The 12,959-nt window shown below is 41.9% G+C and overlaps 1 protein-coding gene across 1 annotated transcript; it reads right to left on the reverse strand.

The window, feature by feature from the left end:
- Positions 1–9,433: 9,433 nt before the first annotated feature.
- LOC115150487 (homeobox protein Hox-C11a-like) lies at positions 9,434–12,642 on the reverse strand. The gene is made up of 2 exons (XM_029693848.1): positions 11,823–12,642; positions 9,434–10,509 (listed from the first exon to the last, which is right to left on the reverse strand). The coding sequence occupies exons 1-2, from the start codon at positions 12,526–12,528 to the stop codon at positions 10,277–10,279; spliced, it is 939 nt and encodes a 312-aa protein (XP_029549708.1). The 5' UTR covers positions 12,529–12,642; the 3' UTR covers positions 9,434–10,276.
- Between the last annotated feature and the right edge of the window lie 317 nt (positions 12,643–12,959).

Consider the following 12,959-nt stretch of genomic DNA (forward strand, 5'->3'; position numbering starts at 1 on the left):
CACTGAAGCAGCTAGCAAGTTTACCAGAAAGCTGTTTGTTTGGTAACCAAACAAACAGACTTGCTAGTTTAGCTAACCAAACTATCAGTCCTAGGTTGTTATTATGAAAATCGAATTCAATGCCAGAAAAAAATTTCAATTCGATTTTTGCTTTCAGAAGCAGCTCAATAGAACATGTAAGAATGAACTTTAACCATCTAACTGATATACCGTGCGTTACAGGGAAATAAGGAGCACTCTAGAATGCTCTTCAAGCCAATCAGAAAAATGTTTCATCAATGCCACGATATAATTAAACAATAAGGCCCGAGGGGTGTGGTATATGGCCAATATACTAAGTCTAAGGGCTGTTCTTACGCACAACGCAATGCGGAGTGCCTGGATACACCGTGGTAAATATGCAACAAACCCCCAAGGTTCCCTATTGCTATTATAAACTGGCTACCAACGTAATGTTCATTATACAGTTTAATTATAAACTGGGTGGTTCGAGCTCTGAATGTTGATTGGCTAACAGACGTGGTATATCAGACCTTATACCACAGGTATGCCAACACATTTATTTTTACAGCTCTAATTAAGTTGGTAATCAGTTTATAATAGCAAAAGGCACCTCGGGGATTTGTGGGATATGGACAATATACCACAGCTACGGGCTGTGTCGAGGCACTCTGCGTTGCATCCTGCGTAAGAACAGCCCTTCGACATGGTATTTTGGCCATATATCACACCCCATCGGGCCTTATTGTTAAATAAACCCATTTTATCATGGTTAATCTATTTCCAATTCTTGTAAAACTTACTGCCATCACTTGTTTGAGGCTTCTAGGCCTAAATATTGGCAAAAAATTGTGTGAGAGGCAATTTCATAGAGAATCATCTGTTTCCTCATAGCATGAGAAAACCTACAGAAGAGGCTTGGGAATAAATAAATACAAAATAATATAATGGCAATTGAGTGTTGAGTTTTCTTCGCTGATTCTTAATCATTGGATTCAATCATGTAAGTGTTAATTGTGTTGTGTGACTCAGTAAGTAGCCTACAGAGCACACTGCTAGAAATGCTATGATCGTGGGTTCAATTCCCGCAAAGATCACTTACAGAAACAACATGTAGTCTGCTAGTGGCATGCATTATATATGGTGAACTATACTAGATGTGCATCTGAATCGTTCATATTTTCCTTAGTTAAGTTATCTTCCTGTTGACCTAGCCTACATAATCCATGGTGATTCAGAAAATACAACATAACATTACATTCTCCTTTACTGGAATAACAGATATGCATATAAGCCTATATTTGATCTAATTTCTCAATTAACGTGTCGCTATCATAATCTGGCAGAGAGCCTTGCAATTCAAAATAAATGTAATCCACAAATGAGTAAACTATAGCCTACCATCTAAGAATTATTGAAAAACTGGTTTGTTTTGCTGCGACTTTTGCCCTTAATGGCGCTGACAGAGAGGTCACTGACAATGACCCAGCCTTTTCACAGCATGTTATGGTGTAGCCTAACGATTTAAACACGGATCAGGGGGGAGAGAAAGTGAATGTTGGCTATGCTGGTCGAATCCTATAACTGTAGGGCTAGGCTACATCTGCACGCATCTTAAATCGCCCATTTATATCAATAGTTTACATGATTTATGCGAAACATCCCATACTTGGCCGTTTCTAAAATAAGAATTCAGCCCTTTGAGAGTGAGCTTGATTTCAAAGCAATACAAAATGGTGATGTGGCTGTCCATGTTACAATTGATAATATCGCGTCCTTATGTCCTTATGAAATAAAACAAAACAGCTAGGCCTACAGCTGGCCTGCCTACAGCTGGCCTGCCTATAGATGGCCTGCCTATAGCTGGCCTGCCTACAGCTGGCCTGCCTATAGCTGGCCTGCCTACAGCTGGCCTGACTATAGATGGCCTGCCTATAGCTGGCCTGCCTATAGATGGCCTGCCTATAGCTGGCCTGCCTATAGATGGCCTGCCTATAGCTGGCCTGCCTATAGATGGCCTGCCTATAGCTGGCCTGCCTATAGCTGGCCTGCCTATAGATGGCCTGCCTATAGATGGCCTTCCTATAGCTGGCCTGCCTATAGATGGCCTGCCTATAGATGGCCTGCCTATAGCTGGCCTGACTATAGATGGCCTGCCTATAGATGGCCTGCCTATAGATGGCCTTCCTATAGCTGGCCTGCCTATAGATGGCCTGCCTATAGATGGCCTGCCTATAGCTGGCCTGCCTATAGATGGCCTGCCTATAGCTGGCCTGCCTATAGATGGCCTGCCTATAGATGGCCTGCCTACAGCTGGCCTGCCTATAGATGGCCTGCCTATAGATGGCCTTCCTATAGATGGCCTGCCTATAGATGGCCTGCCTATAGATGGCCTGCCTACAGCTGGCCTGCCTACAGCTGGCCTGCCTATAGATGGCCTGCCTATAGATGGCCTGCCTACAGCTGGCCTGCCTATAGATGGCCTGCCTATAGCTGGCCTGCCTATAGATGGCCTGCCTATAGCTGGCCTGCCTATAGATGGCCTGCCTATAGATGGCCTGCCTATAGATGGCCTGCCTATAGATGGCCTGCCTATAGATGGCCTGCCTATAGATGGCCTGCCTACAGCTGGCCTGCCTATAGATGGCCTGCCTATAGATGGCCTGCCTATAGATGGCCTGCCTATAGCTGGCCTGCCTATAGCTGGCCTGCCTATAGTTGGCCTGCCTATAGCTGGCCTGCCTATAGATGGCCTGCCTACAGCTGGCCTGGCTATCGATGGCCTGCCTATAGTTGGCCTGCCTATAGATGGCCTGCCTATAGATGGCCTGCCTATAGCTGGCCTGCCTATAGATGGCCTGCCTATAGTTGGCCTGCCTATAGCTGGCCTGCCTATAGCTGGCCTGCCTATAGATGGCCTGCCTATAGATGGCCTGCCTATAGCTGGCCTGCCTATAGATGGCCTGCCTACAGCTGGCCTGCCTATAGCTGGCCTGCCTATAGATGGCCTGCCTATAGATGGCCTGCCTGCCTATAGATGGCCTGCCTATAGATGGCCTGCCTACAGCTGGCCTGCCTATAGATGGCCTGCCTATAGATGGCCTGCCTATAGATGGCCTGCCTACAGCTGGCCTGCCTATAGATGGCCTGCCTATAGATGGCCTGCCTATAGATGGCCTGCCTATAGCTGACCTGCCTATAGATGGCCTGCCTATAGATGGCCTGCCTATAGATGGCCTGGGCCTGCCTATAGATGGCCTGCCTATAGATGGCCTGCCTATAGATGGCCTGCCTATAGATGGCCTGCCTATAGCTGGCCTGCCTATAGCTGGCCTGCCTATAGATGGCCTGCCTATAGATGGCCTGCCTATAGCTGGCCTGCCTATAGCTGGCCTGCCTATAGATGGCCTGCCTATAGCTGGCCTGCCTATAGATGGCCTGCCTATAGATGACGTTTTTAAAGAGGGTGGGCTGACGGTGAGGAGCTAGAGAAGTTATGTGACTGAATGTTGTCCGTAGCACCTGGTCGACCCGTCTTCCACACATTTGTGAATATCAACAAGATATTGTCAGTAGGCCTATATCATTAGGAACAAAACGAATCTTTTTTACAAGGGTGTGTTTAGACAGAACTGATCCAAGGCACTGTGATTGGTTGTTGGCTCTTGTATAATTAAATAAATGAATAGACCGTCAGCATTCAGCAAAATCAGCGTTAGAATTCCAAACGGCCTTGAAGTAGGCACAGTGTGCTGAAATGGTAGTGTTTTATACCCATTAGATTATTTGGAGGACAGAATGTGCAACTATCTTAATTTTTTTATGAAACGCCTTGGATTACCATGGTTTCATAATCTGTATAACATATTAATAGCACTATAACATAATATAAGTGTATATTTCATAAATAAGATCCGTAGAAAAACATCGGATCAGTCAGATGTTTTCAGTAGACAAAAAAATAAACATCTGGGTTTTCTATAAAGGGCTTTCGATTAATAAAGTAGCCTTAAAATATTTCTAAATCTATTGGTTTTATTGGGTATCGCGATGGAATTCAACAGATCTGAAAAATCATTGCTTAAATAAGAAGGTATGAGATGTAGGCTATGTCGGCGTTCGTTTATTGATTTTAGGTCACCTTGCTGCCGACTCACTACACCCCAAAACCTTAAAATATAGAATCTTATTACACAAAACACACACACATGCTCAAACCCTGTGACATTCAAATACACCAGGGTGAACGACCTTAACATATGCACACCCATGCACACAGATAGCCTACCTGCGCGGCTACGCTGAACGGGCCAGGGGTCTAGACCTGCATAGAAAGTTTACAAGTTAGAATATAAACACGAGCAGATAAAATACCAGTCTGAATTGAAATATAGCATGCACATTTTCTGAAAATTGCAATCTTAATGATAAAAAGTTGCATCAATGGAAACGTTTTAATGGTTAAACGCCCATTGCTAACATTAAATGGACTATTATAATTTATATCCACGTTCTTATTCTTCACATTCACATTCCTATATTCGTAATTAATTTGAGCTTAATATGATTAGACTACTATACGGGCTAATTATATATGTGTTTTAGAGTACTTATTACTATTTCATGCTTCACGTTACTTTTCTTGAAAGGAATGTGAATTACTTTTCTCGAAGCATAACATGACGTGATAAGAGTCAAAATCATTCCCGAAAACCTAAAGCCTTGATGGTGTAACATTATTACTCACGCAGCTAATCCTCCACAACACACACTAAAATGGAGTCCGCCTTCATGCCATCAAAGTTACAGTAAAATAATATTACATTTGAAACAACGTTGAGCTATTTTGCACTTGAAGCCCGCTTTACTATACCTGTACACACGAATGGTACATTTACGCTCGACGCAGGTTCTCTGCCTTAAATCAAATTATAAATCTGCCAGGTGTGATATAGGCCCATAAGATAAGTCAGCATAATATTACATTTGAACATCGTAAAAAACCTTAAACAATTTACCAAACTGCACAGGGCTGGTTATTTATAGGCTTGTCATCACCTTGCTGGATTAAGCGAAATGTCGTTCTCTGAAATAATAGGCATACACACAGTCTATCTCTCTGTCACACACCCACCCACCATTATGCACACCATACACCAGAAAGACCTTTACGCACAAACAATTGCTTTTTGGAAACCTGACCTTGATTTCCTGAAGATGTTCATCACTGCATCTTCTCGTCCAATTTCATGCCTTCATACCATAAGCCTAGCTAGCTTGTAGGCTAAATATTATTTTTAAATACCCATACTAACAAAGCCTTCAAAAGAGCAAGCTCGTATCGCAGTTGTGCCTGTTCAACCATTCAAACACATAGCTTACAAGCAATGTAGGCTATATTCGAAGTAGCTATTCTTCTTTCTCCTCCCTGTGGTTCTCTTCTCACTAGAGGGCTATAGTACCATTAGGGCCTTGTTCAACAATTGTCTATCTGGTGCGGAGGCGTCGCCTCGTGGTCATAACAAAATTGACGTAACAACAAATAAAGCGCAGGTTTTTGTGGGGCCCTGGATTTGTGTGGGGGTCTGGATTTATTTGATTGTACCACAGCCACGACTCCTACCCGATTAATAATGTCAAGAGGTCGATTTTGAGAGGATGTATTGATTATGTCAATATTGTAAACAGAGATCTGACACACCTTTGAGTGACTTTGGACACCACCAGACAGAACGTGATATCCGCGTCTTACTCCAGAGGCCGCTGGTCTCATAGGCACATGCACACAAGAGTAAAATGAGGGAGAGGCAAGAGCCAAGAAGAGCAGGCAATCTGATGCCGTGAGAGGGACCCTGAGTTGTGAAAAACTCCAGTCCAGGCCCAAGGTCCCTCAGCGGGGTGTGAGAACAGTAGTGTGAGAGTCTTGATCTCCATCACTGATCCAGAACCTACTCCTCTTCCCTCAGCCATATGTATTTTATCACCCGGTAGGCATATTATGCAAAATTAGTTTGGGGGGGAGTTACAAGTTAATTGAGCTATAAGCCAAAATTATACATGTTCGGTAATCAGCCAATCCATTTTGTATTTGGAACTAGTTGAAAAGAAAATGGAAAAGGCGTATTTGAAATACACTGAGTGTACAAAACATTAGGAACACCTACCTAATATTGAGTTGCACACACTTTTCCCCTCAGAACAGCCTCAATTCGTCAGGGCATAGACTCTACAAGGTGTGGAAAGCATTCCAAAGGGATGCTGCCCCATGTTGACTACAATGCTTCCCACAGTTGTGTCAAGTTGGCTGGATGTCTGTCCTTTGGATGGTGGACCGTTCTTGATACACACGGAAAACTGTTGAGCGTCAAAATCCCAACAGTGTTCCAATTCTTGACACACTCAAACCAGTGCGCCTGCCACCTACTACCATACCCGATTCAAAGGCACTTAAATTTGTTATCTTACCCATTCATCCTCTGAATGGCACACATACACAATCCATGTCTGAAATAGTTTATGCTGCAATAGTTTATGTGTGGGGGGCTAGTGTCAGTCTGTTATATCTGGAGAATTTATCCAGTCTTATCCGGTGTCCTGTGTGAATTTAAGTGTGCTCTCTTTAATTCTCTCTCTCTCTTTTCTTTCTTTCTTTCTTTCTTTCTTTTCTTTCTTTCTTTCTTTCTTTCTTTCTTTCTTTCTTTCTTTCTTTCTTTCTTTGAGGACCTGAGCCCTAGGACCATGTCCCCAGTCCACCTGGTCTTGCTGCTGCTCCAGTTTCAACTGTTCTGCCTGCGGCTATGGAACCCTGACTTGTTCAGCGGATGTGCTACCTGTCCCAGACCTGCTGTTTTCAACTCTGTATAGACAGCAGGAGTGGTAGAGATACTCTGAATGATCGTCTATGAAAAGCTAACTGACATTTACTCCTGAGGTGCTGACCTGTTGCACCCTCTACAACCACTGTGATTATTATTATTTGACCCTGCTGGTCATCTATGAAAATTTGAACATCTTGGCCATGTTCTGTTATAATCTCCACCAGAAGAGGACTGGCCACCCATCATAGCGTGGTTCCACTCTAGGTTTCTTCCTAGGTTCTGGCCTTTCTAGGGAGTTTTTCCTAGCCACTGTGCTTCTACACCTGCATTGCTTGCTGCTTGGGGTTTTAGGCTGGGTTTCTGTACAGCACTTTGTGACATCAGCTGATGTAAGAAGGACTTTATAAATACATTTGATTGATTGATGTCTCAATTGTCTCAAGGCTTAAATATCATGCTTCCCTTCATCTACACTGATTCTAGTGGATTTAACAAGTGACAACAATAAGGGATCATAGCTTTCACCTGGATTCACCTGGTCAGTCTATGTCATGGAAAGAGAGGCTATTTGTAATATTTTGTACACTCAGTATATGTAGGCCTATATCTAACTATTATTTCATCCTGTATGTATGAGACTTTTGAAGTAGCCCATAAGAGGCCACATGAAAATATGGAAAATGCAAAACGTTTAGGTTATTTGGAGTGTTGGACAGTGTTATACACTTAGACCTCAAAGTTCCAATCTGGTTTTAACAAAATATATGTTACACTATTCAATTGCTTGAGGATGTCAAAATGCTGCATTCCAGAAGTCAAATTGGGGCTGCTTTTCCATTTCAATTAGCCTACAGCAAATTAATTATAATAGTATGATCATGCATATAAAGTGTACCCAATACAGACCAACTGTTTTGCTTATTTTGGGTTCACAAACACCTAAAATGAAACAGATATTAAACAATAGCAAACAAAACATGGCAAATTGTTTTTCAAAACTCTACCACATGCATAACAGTTTGAAAAAAAAACATTAGCCTATATGCGTCAGTTTTCAAGAGGTCAATGGTAGGTTCTCTAAACATCCCCCTTCAAACCCCATCCCCCTTCAAACCCCATCCCCCTTTCCCCCAGACACTCTTTCGTTTGCAACCCTCATTGGCTGGCTCACCAGTTGGTACCCGAATTTCCGAGAGCAAAGCCAGTCTCGGAATTCAACTTTATTGCGTAGGGTTAAAGGTGATGGCCTTGACTTCACGAAAGTTCAAAGACAATATCTCTTTCTTTCTCGCAATACATTAAAATACACCTAAACGTTCCAAGTCCTCCATATCTGTAAATTGTTGCGCATCGGTATGACTTACATTAGATATAGCCTATGCATAAATGCGTCGGCAGCCACAGAGTAAAAAACATGTCACAGCCGCAGGACATCAGTGGTGCGGTATAGGCCTATACCAAATGGTCGATAAACTTGAGGTTTTTTTTCTCTCCGGAAACGGATATCCAAGTTGTCGTCGTTTTGTTGTCCCAAGCGCAAATGGATAAAGATATAGGCCTAGTGGATGACGTGAAGACAGTGCGCTCGGGATGTTATCTAAATTAGACTTGTTTCAAATAGGATGTTTCTATGTTTTTACGTAAACGGCCACCTATAGCCTACTCGACCTCTCTATTTACGATGGAAGGAATCTCTCCACTGGGCAGATAGGATGTTTCTATGTTTTTACGTAAACGGCCACCTATAGCCTACTCGACCTCTCTATTTACGATGGAAGGAATCTCTCCACTGGGCAGATAGGATGTTTCTATGTTTTTACGTAAACGGCCACCTATAGCCTACTCGACCTCTCTATTTACGATGGAAGGAATCTCTCCACTGGGCAGACGGTGTAATTAAGAGAAAAGTAGCTATTTAGTGCCCTGTCTTTATGACAGTGTCTAGACCAGGCCAGCTCATTGACACATTCACTCAACAACATCACTAACACGCGCACACATGCACGCACACGCAAATGTGTTTTACTTTACATATAACCTATAGGTCATACATGGGTGAAAATCAATTCAACATTATAGCGCCTCTAATTATTTGCAGAGTTTTTCCTGAAAATAAGAGTAGTGGGCAATTAAGACACATGTAGCACCCTCATGTTCATGACAAATTGCGGCTCAAGTCTATAGTTTAACTATGTTACAAGCACTCCCAATATTTTAATCTGACTTTTTACCTAGTTTTAGCCTATTGATTTGTGTGTAGACAAGGACTTTTGATTTGTATCAATTAGCCTACCTAGTTGAGTTCTGAGATAGAGCCTATATTTATTTTCCATGAATCTTAACATGAAATCTGAACGACTTGTCAGAGACACGTATAGGGTTTCACAACGTTTTATTGCTATACTGTGCTATTAAGGGCCTACTTAAAAAGTCAAGTAGCACGTAACTTGCAATGCTCTTCTACAAGCATTGAGGACTAGCCCAACTGATTCTGCAAAAGACCAAGCATTCTGCATGAATACACAAAGTATAATATTACGTTCTTGATAGTTGATCTTTGAAATACAGACCTAGACCCAGTAAAAAATAATAATATAAAACTCTCAAAGATTGGCTTGATTTAAGAATCACTATTCGTTTATTTTTTATGTTACATTCTTTCACTTGATATAGGCCTATGCAACGTCATATCTTCATACTGCATAACATGTAAACGGAAAGCAATCAACAAAAAGCTCGCTATAGTCAAAGAGCTTGTAGCCCTAGAGCTAAGTTATTTTTTGAGTTCTTGAAAATATAGTAATTAGGTTAAGTGGTAACATTTTATAAACAAATGAAATATATATATATACAGTCATATAGTCAAAGGAGATTCATTTGGGACCGATGATTCGTGTCGAAGTTCTTGGTTGCTGCAAAAATGTTTACATATCTGCATATCTATGAAGAAGAGTCTGTGCGGCTGTCCTCAAGTCGGTTTAGTTTGTAGCAAAATCATTTTCACAAAGAAAGAATAATGAAGTAATAAAGAGATAAAAGAGAGAAATGTCACTGGAAAGACAGAATTTCACAAGTGAACCGAAATAGGCTATAATCAAACAAAAAGAAATACTGATGTCGTACTTGCCCTTACAATGTTTCACATTTTTGGCCAAATGTGACAAACGCGTAAATATAAATCTTTCATTGGAAAAAATTGAATAGTTTACCTTCATTGCTCTGCTATTGTCAGAGATACAGTTCTCTGAGGTCTTGTTTTATGCTGGTTCTTGTTATTGGTTCAACAAAACAAGAAACGTAAAACATATTGATAACTGATTTTCTTTCCAGTCCCAGCGTTGACCTAACACTTGTTTTTGGCTAGTCGACTCCGGCCTTGTCCTCCAAAGGCAATTCCGTTTTAGAGATGATAATATTGATGATTATTTCTCACCAAAGCTACCAGTTTAGAGTTTAGTTCACAATAAGGGATTTCCAGAAAAATACTGCAGCCGATCTCGGCTTAATTTCTTTTCTTTCATTCGGCGGTTCTGGAACCAGATTTTGACCTGACGGTCAGTGAGGTTTAGCATTCTGGAGAGCTGCAGCCGTTTCTCCTTGTTGATATAAACATTAAAGAAGAACTCTCTTTCCAGTTCCCGAATCTGGAACTTCGTGTAAGGACACCTCTTCTTCCTCGTGCGTGGTGTACCTTAGAGCAATATAAAACAAATAATCAGAAGAATGTAAGGTCGAGTGTATTCAACATGTAATACTACACTTTTTTTCAAATAAAACAAGCATTAAGATACACGCTGAAACGTATGGGGATTCAGAACGTAGGTATGTTAAGTTTGATAAAATGTAAGTGTCCTAAACACGTAGCCTACCCTCAAACCTGCACATTCATTTTCTTTCTCTGTATCCTTAAATCCATGGCCATCAGTGCCATCCTCTTGTAACATACAACTATAATCAGCCATCTCTATAAAAATCTCTTGACGAGTTTTGTAACGCTATTCACGAAACGACAAAGACATTGCACTTCATCACCTCACTACCTGCCTTGCTTTCCCCACCCAACACTGCCATAATAAATGGGAATATATGGCTATCATGGAAAATAGGAACCTTCCTTTCATATCATAATGCGATCATCTATAGCAAATTAACACTGGATACCTAGATAGCATTACCTGGCATCAAATAGGTGGGATATAATTATAGGCTAGAGACAAATTCTTCCATGCCACTATGGGGGCGCTTGGGCCTACGGACTGGGAGCCGCTGTTTATTAGTCTCAAATGAATATGAGTGAATTATATCTAGGCTATTTGCTCATTGGTTTATCATATTCTACATGGACTATAACAAAACCGAACGAGTTTGTTGGTGATTTACAGAATAGCCTAGACTAAGATCTCAACGCTTGGAAGATTTAAATCATTGATTAGTCTACAAACCTACTTGCACGGTTACCAATACAGATGCACGTTTTGAGAAGAGCATAGGTCCCAAAGAAACAAAACATTATGATTATCACAACTATTATTAGGCTTGTATTTTTTACATGCAATCTCGATCGAACATATAGGCTAGCTGCTGTTAATGCGTAAAGCAACCTGTCCAGAATAGCAACACAGTAGCATTTCTGCATTTTACAGGAGGCTGCTGAGAAGGGAAAAAAATCAAAGGACGCCCAAAAGCAGTGTTCTGCTCAATTGCTTTTTACCCTCGACAACTTGGTGAAACATCGCCCAGCGCAAGTTCATGATCAAAGTTAGCGTTTGTCACAATAGCGGGCTCTTAAAATTTCACAGACTGGGAGAGCTGCTGCATGCTGCCTGTGTGTAACGTATCGTTTTTTTCAAAGCGCTGTCCCATCGTAAAAAAAATTCTTGTTGTAAGAAAGAGCTTTGTAGGTTATAATAAAATCCTTTGAATGCTTATAAAACTCCACATAAAATCAGACCGACAAAAATACCGGGCTAGTCCCTTAACCTTTTTTACAGCTTCGGTACCTACTCGAGTGGCTTGTTTTGTTGGCGCTGTCGTCTTTCTTGCCCGATGAAGAAGCACAAGAACCAGAATGAACGTTTTCCTCTTCATCCTCTGGGTCTTTCTCAGGGTCTGTGGCGCTGCGGAGGAGGGCGGCAGGCGGCTGGGACGCCGAATCCAGCTTACTGGATTCGCCGTTCTGAGCACAGTTGTCTGTCGAGCTGTTTTCAGTCCCATTGTGTGTGCTTTCGAAAAAGCGGTCAAAGCCCTGGGGTAGAACGTGGTTTTTCCCCACACCCGAATAAAAGCCCGTGGATAGGTGGTTGGAGCTTGGGTGGTTGTGGTGATGATGGTGATGGCTGTATACACTTTCGTTTTTCAACAGCATTTCTGTCATGGTGGACGATGGCGGAAGGCAGTCTCTATGTACCAGTTCCTCCCCAGAGTAGCAGGACGCATAGTTCCCTCTATGGTGCCACTTAGTTGAGGGGTCCAAACCGTAAGAAACGTCCCGAACCGGTTGCACTTGGGAGAGGTTCGTGGAGTAAGGGTAGGTGATTTGCCGAGACGGGGCCTGTGGCAGGAACGAAGAGACAGCAGAAAATTCGGGGACGTAATATGTGCAGCTGGGGAGGTAAAGGTTGGACGCACAGCTCGCTCTGTCTCCGAACTCGGAAGTCCTGTCTTTTCGCGTCTGTGAGCAGAAGTTTCCCAGATTAACCGAGTTAAACATCTTTCACCCCGTTCTCTTGCACTATAGATAGATGTTTTGGATTCGAACTGCAGAAGCAGAACATTTGGGAAGGCGAGATGACGTGCTATCCGTCTAAGTCGCCCCAAGACACGTGATTGAAAGTAGATATTGTCATATATCAGTTTGGAACACTTACATGTGTAGGAGTGGTTCACTTAGGTAAGATACAGAAGGTTCAAACGATTGGTTTTCCAACACTGCATGAGTATTATAAAAATCTATATCAGGTATCTTACCATTTTTTTCTTTAGTCTCTAAACGATATAATCAAAATATGAATACCGTATAGTTCACGCGCAATGCAATGCATAGCAAAATAATAACAGGTACGGGTTTTTGATTATAATAACAATGATTATTAATGTTATTATTATTACTATTATTATGGTTATTATTATTATTATGAGGCC

Source organism: Salmo trutta, chromosome 16 (assembly GCF_901001165.1).
Source record: "Salmo trutta chromosome 16, fSalTru1.1, whole genome shotgun sequence".
Lineage (NCBI taxonomy): Eukaryota > Metazoa > Chordata > Actinopteri > Salmoniformes > Salmonidae > Salmo > Salmo trutta.